Source organism: Copadichromis virginalis, linkage group LG8, assembly GCF_057382275.1.
Source record: "Copadichromis virginalis isolate Kocher_CV1m ecotype Utaka linkage group LG8, C_Virginalis_male_GT1.1, whole genome shotgun sequence".
Classification (NCBI taxonomy): domain Eukaryota; kingdom Metazoa; phylum Chordata; class Actinopteri; order Cichliformes; family Cichlidae; genus Copadichromis; species Copadichromis virginalis.
In genome coordinates, this window is record NC_140625.1 from 16,346,903 (window position 1) to 16,362,905 (window position 16,003).

General features: G+C 37.9%; 1 protein-coding gene across 1 annotated transcript; it reads right to left on the reverse strand.

The window, feature by feature from the left end:
- Nucleotides 1–8,420: 8,420 nt before the first annotated feature.
- ppp1cab (protein phosphatase 1, catalytic subunit, alpha isozyme b) lies at nucleotides 8,421–15,978 on the reverse strand. The gene is made up of 7 exons (XM_085466209.1): nucleotides 15,544–15,978; nucleotides 14,448–14,579; nucleotides 13,601–13,831; nucleotides 12,654–12,758; nucleotides 10,337–10,560; nucleotides 9,456–9,590; nucleotides 8,421–9,364 (listed from the first exon to the last, which is right to left on the reverse strand). The coding sequence occupies exons 1-7, from the start codon at nucleotides 15,596–15,598 to the stop codon at nucleotides 9,269–9,271; spliced, it is 978 nt and encodes a 325-aa protein (XP_085322335.1). The 5' UTR covers nucleotides 15,599–15,978; the 3' UTR covers nucleotides 8,421–9,268.
- Nucleotides 15,979–16,003: the final 25 nt, after the last annotated feature.

Here is a 16,003-nt window from a genome sequence, read left to right on the forward strand (position 1 = left end):
GGAAAGGCAGGGTAATATCAATGAGATTTTTTTTATATATAACTTACTATAGTGTACCCTGAAGTTCTTTGGACAACTTAAAATGTAATAGTACGGGGCATGTGTGGTATTGACAGCATGGACATAATTAGTGCTGAGCAATAAGACTCTTGATAAAAGAGCTACAGCGTGGGTGTTAGGTGGATACTTGTTACAGCATTAGCTAATAGTAATAATAGAAGTGGCAGCTGAGTCTCTGAATCCGGAATTCCTCTTGGGATATAAATAGAGCAGGTGACACTGTGCTGCTGAGCATGGCACCACTACAGCTTTGCTGCTTTTTCATTTCAGAACACCGGATCTTCGATTTGGGCTTGTTAATCAAATTTTTGGCAGGAGAAAAACATGAAAAATGGGAGTGTGGGGACACACTTCGACTCTGCAGTGTGATCAGTATCTATGAGGTAAACTGGGCCAAAGAGTTCCCGGTTGTTCGCACCATTCCACACACTTAAGGCTGTACTATATAAGCCACAGGGGAGCTAACAGGAAAGTGAGCCTGTTGATCAAAAGTGGCTTTCATTTTACTGGAGTCACGTACATGGCTGGTGATGCATTTTTAGAAGCCAAATGGCCCAATTTTACTGGGACATTTAGGAGTACCCAGCACATGACCCCATTAGTTTTGCAGATTTAACTTGATAATGATATGGAATGGGTTTAAGTGTGATCCACTGTTTATCCTCGGGTAAGAATCTTGTCGCGCTTTTCTGTGTTAGATCATATACAGCATGAATGCAAAGCTTTAAACTACACTGGTTTAATAGGAGAATACTTCATTTCCTCTTAACTTGATACAATAGAGGAGAAAACAAGTTAATGTTAATTTTATACAAGCCAAAATCCACCGTACAGCTTTCAATACTTTTTCAAGCTCTTCATTCTGTTTTTAGTGGTGACTCAAAAAAAACTGAGCTGCAGATCTGCACTTCTACAACTACTATTACTGATTCACAATTCAAAGTAATCATATGTAACTTGTACTCAATCTCGGTGCAGCGTTTCAATTGGACCACTGTCTGAAAGAAGCTGCTTCAGCTTCCTTTCCTTTTAGCCAGATTGCTTCTGATTGGCTGCCCCAGGCAAACAAGTTTAAGCTGCAGGTGGGCGGGGCTTCTGTTTTACCAGCCAGAGCTTTGCGCTTGAGATGTTCATACTATGCATATGTCCCCTCTCTCTCTCTCTGTCCTCGTAATGAGCACTGAGCTTCTGGCTCACTTGCATATATGCCGACTCATTAATCAAAATAACATTTTTATTGCTAAAATATAATTAATGTCGTTATTCATCAATTTTCAGATTTACTGTTTTACCAATAAAAATGAAGAAGAAGAAAATAGTAAAGCATGTCATGTTAACTGCAATCCTTGTATAATTCCCGACTTAAATTTGGGTTAAACAAACGTGAATTCAGTAAAAAATTTTATTCACAGATTTTTGTGTTGTTAAGCACATTATAACAACAACTAAGAGGGAAAAAAAACGGTAACGTCCCCTTTAAAAAATATTATTTTGGGGGTTTAAAACAGTGGCACTTTTTCAATGTAAGTGAAGACCACTATCAATTTAAGGAAGCATAATTTGTAAGTTATACAGGCATACTTTTATAAATGGCAGTTCCTTTTCATTTTCATAACAGTTTAAACAGAGTTTTACTGCTGTCTCGTAAACAAAATCCTTCTGGAGTTTTATAGTAGGACCCATAAATTAAACAGGTTAGTATTCCAGGCCAGCATAGCTGCATGAATGAGTATGTACAGTATTTGATATCATCTGAAAGATGAACTCTTAAAATCCATAACACCTTCAACATCTCGTCTATTTTGAGGAGGGGACTCTTATCTCACCAAGACACTATTTTTGAGTTGACTACTGTAGCCAAAAAGAAAAAGAGTCCTTACCTATAATGTACGAGTATTTTTTTAGCTTTTTTATTTATTTATTTATTTATTTTAACCAACACGCATCAGGAACAAGGTCACATTCTGTTCTCAGGGCTCATTGACCAACAGAGAACTCGGAAACATAATCCTACACAAGCAAAGTAGTTAGAACCTGAGACCACACAGCTACTGACAGATTAGGACGATTAGGGGTGACCTTAAATCTCCATCATCCTGCTATAAATGTACGGACGATTGTCCTGAAGACTTTCTACAGGCGGAGAACTTGATAAACTTAAGATATATATTTCAGCCATATGCACATCCTTTAGTCTCAATCTTAAAATGTTCAACTCTCTTTCAATACAAAAAATATATAAATGTATTCCTTTTATAGTCTAAATTCTTAAGCAATGTTTGGAAATAATTCACTGAATTGTTCTGTTTCTGTTACGAAAAAGATTAAGTATGTAACAAAATAACAGGATGTCAATTGAAACTAAAAAGGTTCTTTCTTTCAAGTCCAGACCGAACCCCCTCACACTTGCCCTTTGCCCCTAAGCTCACTTGCGACGTACGAAGAAGGCAAAATGGACAGAGCGTCTTGAGGAAGGGTGCTGATGACAGGAAGACGAATGAATGCAAAAAGATCCTGAGAAATGCCCAAGTAAGAAACAAGATCCTTTTTTGATAAATATAGAATGAGGTCTGACAACGGAGATACGGTTTAACACAGCCTCTGTCCTGAGACACAGGGTACATATTACTGTTATTAAAAATGATTTAATGGTTACCACATTTAGAACACAATACCCCTACTACAGAAACTGCAAACCACCACAGCTTCCTTCTATGAGGAGCACTGAACTAAACCAGGAATGAGCTACTAAACTTCCCTTTGTTAAAGCATTTTTTTAACCACTCAGTAATATGTCTTTGTGTGTCTGGGTGGCTGTGTCTGCTCTCAGAGGAACTTAACACTGCCTCCCTGTGGGTAACAGCTGATATGTCCACACAAATGCACAGGAAAATGAGTGATAGCAGCAATTTGTGCACCAGAACATGACACCGCATTATTTTTGAAAGCAAAAGTGGGAATATTGGGCCACTATACTACTATCCTTTGTGTATGACTTTGTTTTTTGTTGTAATAAGTTACTTTCCCAATATAAATAAAAAATATTACCATGCAATTATAAACTAACGCAGAACTATAAGCTACAGTTATACAACTACTGCATGAATTTGTTTTAGGAAGCTGGGCAATATTTTTTTTTTACTATTTCTTAAAGTTATCACTAATTCTCTGGGATTAAAGCTGGGCATAATGTTTTCAGCACAGTTGAACAAACAAATTCATACTAACCTGTCAGAATATTGAAAGTCAAGCGATTCGAGAAAAACCTAGACTCCTAAAGCTCCCCTGGGATCTTTTCAGGCCTTAAACAAAGAATCCAAGTGGCAGGAGACTTTCACAGGTCCTTTTAAAGAAGATTAGGTGAATAGGATAAAGACGGTTAAGAATCAATGTAGAATGCAATGTCTAAGCAGAGGATTTTGACCTAGGAGAGTGACGTTTGAAGCCTTTTGATTTTTGTCTAATGGTACATTCTATTCTTGACTGATGGGAGAGGATTCGAACAGAGATGGAATAACTAGCTTTTTTCTGTCTATCACAGCTTATATAGATGTAAAAAAATGGATAGATACATTTTTGCAACCTAACTTAATATTTCTGCATTGTGACTACGTGACAAGCTAAATTTAACACTTTTAAGACTAATTCAAACTGGGTTAAGATTTGTAAGTGAATTTCTTGATAGAAGCTTGAATTCACTGCTCCCTCAGTGAGAGAAAACATCTCGTCCTGAGGTAGCAAACCGGCACCAAAGCACGAGGTTATCATTTTTTTCCCCCGGTAATCACAGATCTTTACCAGGAAGTCGAACTTTTGTGTCATTTATTCACCGAACATTTTCCCATATTTGTTTCGCCACATCCAAGTGGCCTTTTGCTGCAGGTGTTTTGTTATTTCGGTTCAGGATTACACGCTGGTATCTGCCTCGTATCATTTTTACATGATGCCTTCTCCCAGAGAGATAATTGCTGATTTTGTAGACATAAAACAAATCTTTTTAGTCTTCTTTTTAGGTTCTGTAATTTTGTAGTGAAGCACTTTGTGATATTTATTTTAAAAAGGTATCATACAAATACAATTTTACTTTTGTCACATGGGTGTTTAAAACATTTCTGCAGTATCTTCTAGCTTTACACACCTCTGTCATGATTAGTTGTAAGCTCGTGTAAAAACATTTATGATACAGACAAACAACCTCTCATGCAATACTAGAAGACCACGAGACTTTGTACACCTTTATTTACATAAAGAGTGACCTTTATGACCCACGCCTCTAATCTCATCTCCTTAATAGTTTTTGGAGAAGTAAATAGCACTGTGAGTGATTATTGAGCATATTCAGTAAAGATACGGGCAGACAACTGTGCAGCCTTATTAGTTTGGTGAGACTGTGTTTATTTTTAATTCTATGAGAGATTAATGCACAAATCCTGGAAACTCACAGTTTTCTTGTACATAATGTACAATGTTTAATGCTCATTGTTTAATCGGGCAGTGTTTAGTCACTGTAACTTCAACAGTAATTACAAGAAATAGGACAAAAAAGGTGTCTGATCTTCAATAATTTTCAGTGAATAATACAGTTTTTGTCAGTTTCTGCCCTCACTTCAGACAACAAAGGCGCTACCAAGATTTTCAAAAAGAAACTAGAGTTTAGCCTGTTAATGTTAAAACACCTGCAGCTTTTGTAAAATTATCACAGGATTTTAAAAAAAGAGCTCTCTACTATTCAGACTTAGATACTTTAAGATAATCCCGTACTACGACCACTGAGTGAATATCAGTTTAAAGCCTGGTAATTTCATGTAGTCCACTTGGCTTCTCTTGGCCAGATATCCCTAAAACAAAATCACACATCAAGCACTAGAAAACTGTGCAGTAAAACAGTTTTCTGAGGTGTTAGGAGCGGTGTGGGTTTTCCATCCAGATGGCAGATTAGTGGCCAGACAGGAATAGTGGTGTATGGGGTTTTTTTTTTAAAACTAAAGCACTTCAAGAAATTGATTTTATTAAATATTACTTGCCAACACAAGAGAAAATGGCATTGATAAACAGAGATGATATACTTTCCCCCCTTTTTTTCTAGGTTTTTTGGGGGGGTTTTGCTCTAGGAAATGTTAAAATTAAAGTGAATATTGACAGTAGTTGATCTCAGAATAGCAACATAAGAGATTACACAGTAACACAGCATCTGACAAAGAGACACTGACGTGTAATTTAATCTGCATTTAGCTTATTTTGTCTTATTTGTGTTTTTTTCTTTAACGGTATTTCTATTTTCTGTGGTAAAATTATGCTGACTGTCTGCTGCTGAGTTCATCAAAGCAAAACAAATTGTATTAACTTTAAGCTAGGTAGTACAGATTAGTTAGTACTTACCCCAAAAAGTTGATTCTGTTCATCTGGACGTGTTTCCAGTGGGAGAAACGTTTCGTCACTCATCCATGTGACTTCTTCAGCTGGTTTCCCTAATCTTATAAACAGTACCTTTGCACAATAACTGAAACCAGCCCACTAGCTAGTACTTACCTCGCTCACCTGATTGATTACTTAATAGAAAAAGCTGTGAGTAACTTCTTTACAACAGTTAACATTTATTTACACATTAAAATTATTTACAGTTAAAAACAAGTTGGGGAAAAAGCGACACAAACCCTCTAAATTAACTAAATTGGAAGTATTTGTAAGGATGGACGAGATGACCGTCACAGAGTAGAGCATGCGCACAACGGTGATACGTTAATAGTAATCCACATGCAGATTACATTTGGTCTGGGAGCTCTTTGATTTGGCAAAGAAATGATTAAGGAGGGTTTACTGCTTCACTATGTTTACTTATGTTTAAAAATGCTGAAATTTCTACCCTAAAAGATGTTCATATAGATATGAAGATATAGATACTTTTAAGTATACGCAACTAACTTTAAATAATGTAATAGTGCCTCTCACACAAACATATCTATGCTACATACTCACTTCCCTTTAAGTAATGGTATCACTTAAACTACTCAGCTGGAATATAATATTTGTGGTATGGGAAATCAGGCAAAAAGCATTCAAATAATGGACTACCTCAGCAGACTTCAAGCAGACATGTTTATGACAAGAAACCCATTTAACTGGTGTGAAAATCACAACACTGAAGTCACCTCGGGTTTCCCATGTATCTTTGTCAACTATAACTCCAGGAAAACAAGAACTGCTGTCCTCGTTCATAATACAATTACAGTCACTCACAACAGTACAATCGCAGACACAGATGGATGTTTTGTAATGTCAATACTTATTCCCCCCTGACAATAGTGAATTTCACATAAATTCTTCTCTATACTTAATAACCTACCTGGCTCAGAACACATAATAGGAGGTGACTTTAATGCTGTGCTCATAAATATGGACATTAAGATTATAAGCAAAACTCTAAACAAGAAATAAGTGACTGTACCTGGCAAATGTACAACATAAGAAAAAAAAGTATTGTACAGTTGATAAAAATAGCCTAACCAGATTCAAAGAAATGTGCAACTGAGTAGGTTGATTTTTTTTTTTAAATGTACCAAAAGTGCTGCATACTTATGCTTTAAAAACAACCACAGACTATTTACAGAAAATGAAAAAAGTGTACCAATAACAGCAGGGATTTAAATAATTTATTGTGGAGCAGTGAAGGTTAAAGTCTAAAGTGTAACAGCTGCTGGGAGGAAGGACCTGCGATAACACTCCTTTGTGCACCTAGGACGCAACAGTCTGTCATTAAAGGAGCTCTGCAGTTCTGCAACAGCTTCATGCATTTGGTGGGAGACATTGTCCAAAAATTGTGTTATTTTTGCCAAAGTTCTTCTATTTTCTACCACCTGCACTGGGTCGAGGGGGCAACCTAGAACAGAGCTGTTCTTCCTGACGACCAAACGCTTCTAAACTGCTGTAGATAAGCGTCTGTTCTAACAGACAACTTGGAAAGCAAGCTAATAAATGTGTTGGAGGAGAATGGGTAGGATACACACCTTTGGCAGGTCTTCATTATAAACCACGCTTAGTAAATTAATACAGATTAAACAGTCATTAACCAATGGCCACCTGATAAATACGCTCTCTCTTTAGGGTATGGGGGTTATTTTGTGTTGTTTGGCGATGATATGTTCTGGAGAGCTCTCTCCGATCAGGTCAGGGAGCGATTCAGAACCTGAGAAGTCAAAATAATAACCTGCTATACCAAGAATCATCCATGCTCTCATTAGATATGCTTGATTACTCTTCCCCCCTTTCATTTATCAATTTTTAGATGCGTGTGTATATATATATATATATTATATAGTCATTTTCTTCCTTTTCTTATGTGCATCTATATTTGCTATAATTGTATCACTGTAAGTGTGTTGATATAATTATTGCTGCTGTTGTCACCTATTTTATCTTTCACCCGATCCATGAGGGATTTGGTTAGAAACACTTCCCATGTGGAGGTTCCTTGCACATTATCCGCACTCCACTCGCCCTGTGTTTCGATTATTGTATCGTCTGTGTTTGTAAGTTGACCATGTCCTTGTCCTGGATCTGTCTCCAAGTTGCTGTCTTGTTTTGTTCGTAAATAAAATATAAAAATATATATATATATATATATATATATATATATATATATATATATATATATATATATATATATATATATATATTCCCCTGGTGTAGATGAAGTATAATAAAGACTTAATAAAGAATCAACCTTTAGAACAGTTAAATGGAAGAAAATTTAAAGTCTAACAAATATTTTCATATCCATTAACATAAACATAGTTTATCTTGTCTTTTGTTTCTCATGCCCTTTACCCTATTACCTTGTGCCCTCTCCTATTCTCAGTTTGATAGCTATTGCTGGTAATATTTAAATACTTTCACCCTCTGCTGCCTTTACTCTTTAACAACACTTCACATATCTGTTTCAAATTAAAAGCCCTCCAGAATTTCAGTGCACAGAAACCTCTTTTAGGAAAAGACTTTTATTGTGAAACATTTACAGGAACATGTTTAAAAAACAAAACTTGCAACTTTTCTGTGATGAAATGCATTGTCTAAGATAATCTCCGGGTACAAGTATCTCCCTCTGCCAACCAGTTAGCCCATTACACCAGAGAATAAATAGAATATGACCAGAAAGAAATGAGACTGACAGATGAGTTTATAATCTGTTCATTCTTAAGAAAAGGAAAATTCTAATAAGATTTGTCTATACATGCATTTATCATGTTTGAAATTAAAAGTCACCTCCCAATTCATTTAGAGCCTTTAAAATAACCGCCCAAGCAACTAAGAGTACTATTGTATACCGAAGCAGATACAGAAAAACGACTGAGAGACAGTACAGCTCAGATTCTCGCTTTATTGGTCAACTTGATGAAAGACTACAAAACGAATTCACAAAAAATCTTTCAAGTAATCAAATCTGTACAAACCTAAACTGGACTGTTTTTTTTATTTGTAGTTTTTTTTTTGTGGGGGGGTTTTTCCTTCTTTTTTTTTTATTTTTTATTTTTTAAAACAGTTCTGGCTCATATGAATCTGACGAGTCATATGCACGTGTGTGGGCACGTGTGCAAATGTGCGCTCGCTCTGATAAGGTGACAAACTCCTCCCTGTTCAAGCATATTGTGATCATACTCCAACAGGCAAGACACAGCATGCACACACACACGCACACACCTGTGTTTTCGATTTTACAGTACAGAGGACAGGGGAAAAAATAATAATAATATATATTTAAAAAAAAAAAAAAAATCCCCCTTCCACAAGTATGTACGTACACACCATCTGCTAACAAGAGCTTGCTGCCAAATTCATTACATCAGCAATCTCCCACCTTCTCCCAAACCCTGTCGTTTCAGTCAAGTTACTGTACAGACAATGTGGTTTCAGCCTTTCAGTGGGAAGAGTGGTCAGAGAAAGGGGGGGGGGAGAGCAGGGATTATAAATCTCTAATATTCTCACACAGAATATACACGTGCACACATGATTTTAATGCTCACCTGCAGACGTTTGTAAGCCTGCACACGCGCACACTCACTCAGACCATCTGTAACATTAAATGTTTTAAGAAGTACAGATAAAAAAGGAAATAAAAGCCCTGGGTATAGGTTTGATTTCTGGCTGTTTGGTGAAAGAAAGGAGAAGAAGAGGTAGAGAGGGCAGGACAAGGGTCAAGGGCAAACTACTGGTGTCATTTCTTAGCTTTCCTAGGTGGAGTGACTGGGCGACCGGAGCCCATGCCCCCGCCCCCACCATAGAACAGCTTCTTATCTGCAGGTTTGAGGATCTGCACAAGGAAAATAAAGAAGAAGAAAAACCATGAGTTAAAAATGACAACAACCTTTAAGATTAGCAAGTTCAATCAGTTTCTAGTTTACCTGGAATGAACACATGAGGGTCTCATCTACACTCATCATAGCGCCGGCATTGTCGAACTCCCCGCAGTAGTTTGGGGCGGAGAACAGAGTCACAAGCTGCCTCTTTGCAAAGAATTCATATCCATCCTCAACCACCTGAAAAACAAACAGGTTAGCAAACTCTCACACAGGATCAAGCACACAGCAGAACAATAGACCCTGCTACGGATGATAACACATGACATTATAAATGCCCCGTTACTAGCACAGCTTGACAAATAAGAAAATTACGCTAACACATCTAACTGCTGAACACAAACTAAGCGATAACTGCAGCCATGTAAGGTCAGCGTCAGTACTGCTGGAAACTACTCTAAATATCAACACATTGAAGATATTCTTAAGACTAAAATCAAAATTTAGCTGCTGAAGCTGGCCTGAAATCCAATTGTGCTTAAATGGTTAAAAGGTTTTTAGCTGCTGTGTCACTGCCACTATCTAAACACTTCCCCCTGCAGCACTTCCACATGACATTTCTTAAAATACACAACAGCATCGGTAAAATTATTGTTTGATAAATGTTGCAGCCTTCTTGTAGCTTGAAGGAAGAGCCGCTTCAATGCTAATAGCTCCTTTACCCACATGACATAGAACAGCTCGCACCTCGTCAGATCAAAACAATACCTGGTACCCTGCTGCAACTTCTAATAAAGACCAGACAACCCTCCAGCATCTTTAAAGGCAACCAAGGGTGGAAAAAAAATCCCCAATCAACTCCAAGCAGTTAAACACTTAACTATGAGGCTCAACCAAATCCTGTAAGTTATCAAACCCTTTCACTTGTGTTACTCATTTTTACTACCATGAAACTGAACCATTCAATTACATTTTTTGGTACTGACCTGATGGGCTCGACAAATGAGGTCCATGTCATGTTTGTGGAGGAACTTTGTCACCACATCTGCACCAAAAGTGAAAGAGACACCGCGGTCGTTCTCACCCCAGCCCAGCACATCTTTATCGGGGTCTGCCCACAGCAGGTCGCACAGTAGGCCCTGGTCAGGAACATCAGTGGGACGCATGACCCTTCTCACCTGCTCCATGGACTGGAGGTCTGGAGACAGACCTGGAAAACATAAATGTCCAAGAATTAAACTTCAGTAGTGAAGGAAAAAAAAAAATAAAAATCAGCATCTGATTTTAGAATTTGTTTTTGTAAAAAATGTTTGCATCCTGAAAAGATTCAAAGAGCAACCATAAAAAGAAAATGAATATCACATGCCGCAAAAACCCTGTGATATTTCTGGCGATGTTTAAAGGTAAATTTAGTGCTCAACTTTTAAATCAGAAGGTACAGAAAACGGAGAGGCCGGTCATCCGATGTTAACTTCACCCATATCCCAGCTAATAAGATAGCGCCATCATGCAAGTAGACTGGATTGCTTCCTTTTAAGAAAAGCCCATCACTGGAATTACAATCCAAAGCCACGACACTCCATGGTAGTTTTGCTCACACCGACTGTTTCAACGCACAAACACCACCTGAAACATCCTCACAAGATAAAGAACTTAGGTTTCTGAAGAAGAAATTTTTAAACGAGTACTTTCTATTGAATAATGTAGGATGTTTTTAATGAATGTAACCGTGGATATCTGACAGAGTGCCAACAGGACATGACTGCCTCTGCTGCAATAATTAGCCTAATTTCTCTTGTGAATAGAGCACAGCTGGCACATCAGTGTCTCCCTACAGGCCCTTTAATACAGAAAGCAGCACACGCTCTGAAAGCCATTCTTTTCTACGGCTTTTGCGGTGGAAAAAAATTGTTTGCTGCTGTGTCGACTAAGAGCACTGACTGGGGAGAGCTTGCATGTGCCACGATGAAACGTACACTGGGGGTACAGAAATGCAGAATGACAGGGAGCGGGGAAATGCAGAACCTATGAAGACCTTGAGTGGCCACAAAAGATTATGCAGTACAAGCAGACTGCAGCGGTTTTTCGCTGGCTGCTCAACTTGGGTGTTAGCGCAGCACACGGCGCTTCGTTACCACTGACTTTGAGGACCTATTGACAGGTCCTGACAGATTAAGAATTATTTAGTGTCTAAGATGTCTGGATGTTTAAGAAAATAAACTGCAGTAATAACTAAGAACTGTATCACATCATGATAATCATCCATAAGAAAATGTTTCATACGAAGTTTTAAGAAAATGTCTAGTGTCAGAATGTGTTTAACTTTTTTTTTTTTCACATTTTGAACATAAATATGACAGCAAACAGATTACAAAGAAGTGCTTGAATTAATCAATAACATTTGGTAAATGATTAAAAAAAAAAAAAAAACATCTACCACAGAGAGTGGTAGAAATAAAGTTTTAAAAGATACTGCACACCATCCCAAGATGTACAAAGTTTTTTCCAAAAGCTCTTTGGGAATCATCTTTTTGGTGCAAAAATACTTTGATTAATCCCTTGAGTTAGGTTCTTATTCTTAATGCTTGAATTATAAATAGGTTTGTTAAATAAATAATAGTGTTAATAAATAATAATAATTCTGACATTGATCAGGTACAATGACTGGACTGAAAATGAGTGAAGCAGCAGCAAGTGTCCAAAGAAAAACTTTGAAAGACTGTCAAAGCCTGGAGAACTGTTTCTCAAGACCACTTTATAAAGCACAGGACATCCTGGCTCCTTTAATGCAAAATATAAAGAAATGACAGGTGGCTCAAGACCTTTGCACAGTACACGCTTATTACAAAAGGGATTGATGTATTAAATGACAGTCTGTTAAAGCTGTACCCGTTTTTAGCTATATCTGTGTACTGATCCAGAAGGAATTACAAACACCGTCACCCCAACCGGTGGCAGCAGATGGCCGCCCCTCCCTGAGCCTGGTTCTGTTGGAGGTTTCTTCCTGTTAAAAAGGAGTTTTTCCATCCCACTGTCGCCAAAGTGCTTGCTCATAGGGGGTCATATGATTGTTGGGTTTTTCTCTGTGTCTATTATTGTATGATCTACTGTGCAATATAATGCGCCTTGAGGCGACTGTTGTTGTGATTTGGTGCTATATAAATAAAATTGAATTAGTCTAACAAATTAAGATGGTCCCTGCTAGACCATGACCATTATATGTTGACAGATACAACAGAGCAGAGTCTAGTCTTTGTGTGTTCGCTCTGGATAGAAACCAAATTAACTGTTTGAAGAGGATACCTCCATGGCAACAGAAGATCTTCTCATCAACAATGGCTGCTACAGGCAAACAGTTGAAGCAGTCAGTGAAGGTCTTCCACAGTTTTATGTTGTATCGCCTTTTACCTGTGGGAGGAAATTACAATTACTCTGTCACAATCTCATCATAAGAGCTATAAAATCAGCAGCGCCACTTGTTTCAAGCTGAAAACACATTTTACATAAGCTGAGCTCTAAATAGAACAAAAAGCATGTGACTGAATCACTGTTCCCACTGCCCGATCATGCTCCTTAGCCTGAAGCCCGGAGTACTGAGTGTTGCCCATGTTTCTCCATCAATTTAAAGGAACTCACAAGGGAATAGATATCTTGTGTACACTGTTAATCTAAGAATACTTAATTAGTTAATAATCTACAGACAGATTTCAAAGTGTCAGGCATATTTTCTTAATCGCAATTAAAAAAATAATAAAAAGAAACTGTAACCACCACACCTGTTGCAAGTGCTGATAAACATTACTTCACTAATTACTTGGTGTTTCTTTTGTTTTTTCCTCCTTATGTGTAAATCTGCCCTGTACAGTCTCTTCCTTCTTGTTTTTAATGTGTAAATCTGCATCTGCCTGTCACTTTGCTGCTGAAACACTTTCCTATTTTTCATTTCTATTCTATTTAGCTTTTGATGTATTAAGATATAGACACATATACATCCATTTCTCTCACCCTACATCTATTTATCTATATTTTATATATTTCTATATATGATAAGTTTGATGTTGTGTACACGTGTTTCCTCTTTTTACAGTTTCGGTATCAACAAACAAAAAAGAAAAACCAAGGTGTCCTCTTGACCACACCGAGGTCTGCTGTGTTGGCCTACACTTTTCTATTCAACTGGTAACCACAGAGAGCAGTCGCACAACTTTCCAAATTACTGTCTGTATCTGTGTGCATATATCATGACTTACACTCATCGTAGAAGCCGTATATTCTGTTAATAGAGGCGCACTCGTGGTTTCCTCTCAGCAGAAAGAAGTTTTCTGGGTATTTGATCTTGTAAGCCAGCAACAGACAGATGGTCTCCAGGGACTGCTTGCCTCTGTCTACGTAGTCGCCCAGGAACAGGTAGTTGCTCTCTGGTGGAAAGCCTCCATATTCAAACAGCCTGAGCAGATCATAGTACTGCCCGTGAACATCACCTAGAGAAACAAGCAGTGTTAGAGTGGAAACAGCAATGTTGTTCAAAGGTGTGATTATCGTGCTCAGTATATGTGCACAACAAAGGCTGAGGGAGTTGGATGGAGGTACAACATGACTAGAGACCTTGAAGATTAGCACTTTATACCATGACTGACAAAGTGTTATTTTAAATAAACACTTATTACAGAGTTACCTTATGTGTGTGTTTTGTTATGAGGTTGCATTTAGTACAAGGATGCTTATGATTTCTACTGCAGTACAGACTGTTCCAGTTCCTGAAACCTGTTCCTTAAACTAACATTCAACGGAAAACTCCAGGGAAACTTAAAGTACAAAACAGAATTGAACCAGCAAGTCAGTACCACTTTATCCCGTGAGTTGTTTATGTGGCAAGATTACAGCCATGAAGAATTAAACACTTTCTTTTTTTTTTTTAGAGCCAGTCTGTTTTTAATTAACTATAATAACTTAGCATTGGTCATGTGAATACTAGAGCATAGTATGCACATAAGCTGACTCATAATGGTCCAGCACTCTAAGCTTCAACAGCTTGCTATGTTGTTTGACCACCCTCGAGAATTCCCTCGACTCCAAAGAACGCCACTTAAGCCTCACCACAAATCTTGAGGGGCGCCTCAAGTTCAAGCAGGATTGGCTGGCTGAGGAAGATCTCCCGGGATTTGAGGCAAAGACCACGGATTTCATTCTCTGTCAGCTGAACATTTTTGCCAGGTCTGGAGCCTTTCACTGTAAGGGGAAAAAATGAGTCAGAAAACAACAGCAAATTCTTACACTGTTTTTAATAAGAAAGGGGTAAATTATTACAAGTGGCTATTGGGTGATTATTCTCATTTCTCTCTGCATAAATGCAGCTTAAAGTGTAATTTGTAGGGCATACTGCCATGGACAGTTGGCTCATTTCATTTTGTGCACACTGTAGCAGTGAATCTGCTATGTTCTTGATTAGAAGCAACATAATTAGAATAAGATATCTCAAAATAAAGGAGAACAAATCTGTGGATTACACATTTTACAGTGGTAATCAGAGCACTCATTTATAATCATAATCTGCAAATGTCACACTTTTTCGTGAAGAATCTTGTATGGCTCCAAATACAGCCAAACCAAACATAAAGACAAAGACATTTTCAGAGGCATCCAGAGGTCGACCTATATATAGTGAACAGTGATAGTTAACAAATCAAGACTCAGTAGCACCCTGGATGATTTTACTGGTGTTATGGAGCATTTGCTCTCTGTCCTACAAAACAATAAAAATGTGATTACAAGTAACAAAATAAAATGACCTCACCCTGCTAGCATACAGGAGTGACCTTTTAAATTTAACCGTATAACCACTTCAGTGTGTACCCAAACGATGTCTGCACAAGTATAAAATAATGCATATTTCTGCATCATAGTATATTTCAATGCAAGTTTAACGAGACCAACTCTCACAATACAAATGGTGCGAATATATAACTGTGTTCAAAAATATATATTCAACCCGTCTCTCTTTTGTATTCAATTTCCGAAGACAACATTCAAACAAATTAAATTTACTGAGCGTTTAAGTGCTATGCTTTCTTTGCAAGAAGCGCCGGATGAACTGAACTTGTTTTTACGGCGTTGGCGGCTACCGTTCCCTAGCCGCAGTTGGCTAAAATGGCTACCTCTTTGAATAAATATCGAGCGAAATACTTGGTCTTACCTTCGAGGAGACGCTGTATAATGGAGTCGATGTTCAACTTGTCGGCTTCTGCCATGTTCTGCCCCTGTTCCGGCCGACTTCTAATAACTTCTACGAATTCAAGAGGTACTGGGTATTAACTGGTTGCCGAATTATAGTTACCTGAACTAGTTTAGTGTTAATCGGCTATCGTTAGCCCGCTAGCTAGCTAACCTTGGGGAAGAATCGGCTACCTCAATATTGGAGGCGAGATTTTGAAATGTTAACGATGTGATGGCTGATGTACTTCGGAAATCACATTAATCGACTAATTCCATTTAGGCATCCGAATTTCGTTTAGTCTATTCGTATTTTCTCGACTACGTTATTGTGCGGAAGCTACTAGCACCATGCCATCGACAAAAAAAAGCTGCTGGACGAGCGTTAGCTCAAAGCGGTGTTGAACGGAAGTGGGCTGACCGCTGTCGTGCCCCCATTGGTT

Excerpts from the sequence above, each read along its gene's own strand:
- ppp1cab (XM_085466209.1), bottom strand. The coding sequence starts at position 15,598 with ATGGCAGAAGCCGACAAGTTGAACATCGACTCCATTATACAGCGTCTC. Across the intron at positions 10,561-12,653 it reads GATCTTCTGTTGCCATGGAG|GTCTGTCTCCAGACCTCCAG; the intron begins GTATCCTCTTCA and ends TATGTTTTCCAG. Across the intron at positions 9,591-10,336 it reads TCATTTGTCGAGCCCATCAG|GTGGTTGAGGATGGATATGA; the intron begins GTCAGTACCAAA and ends TTTGTTTTTCAG.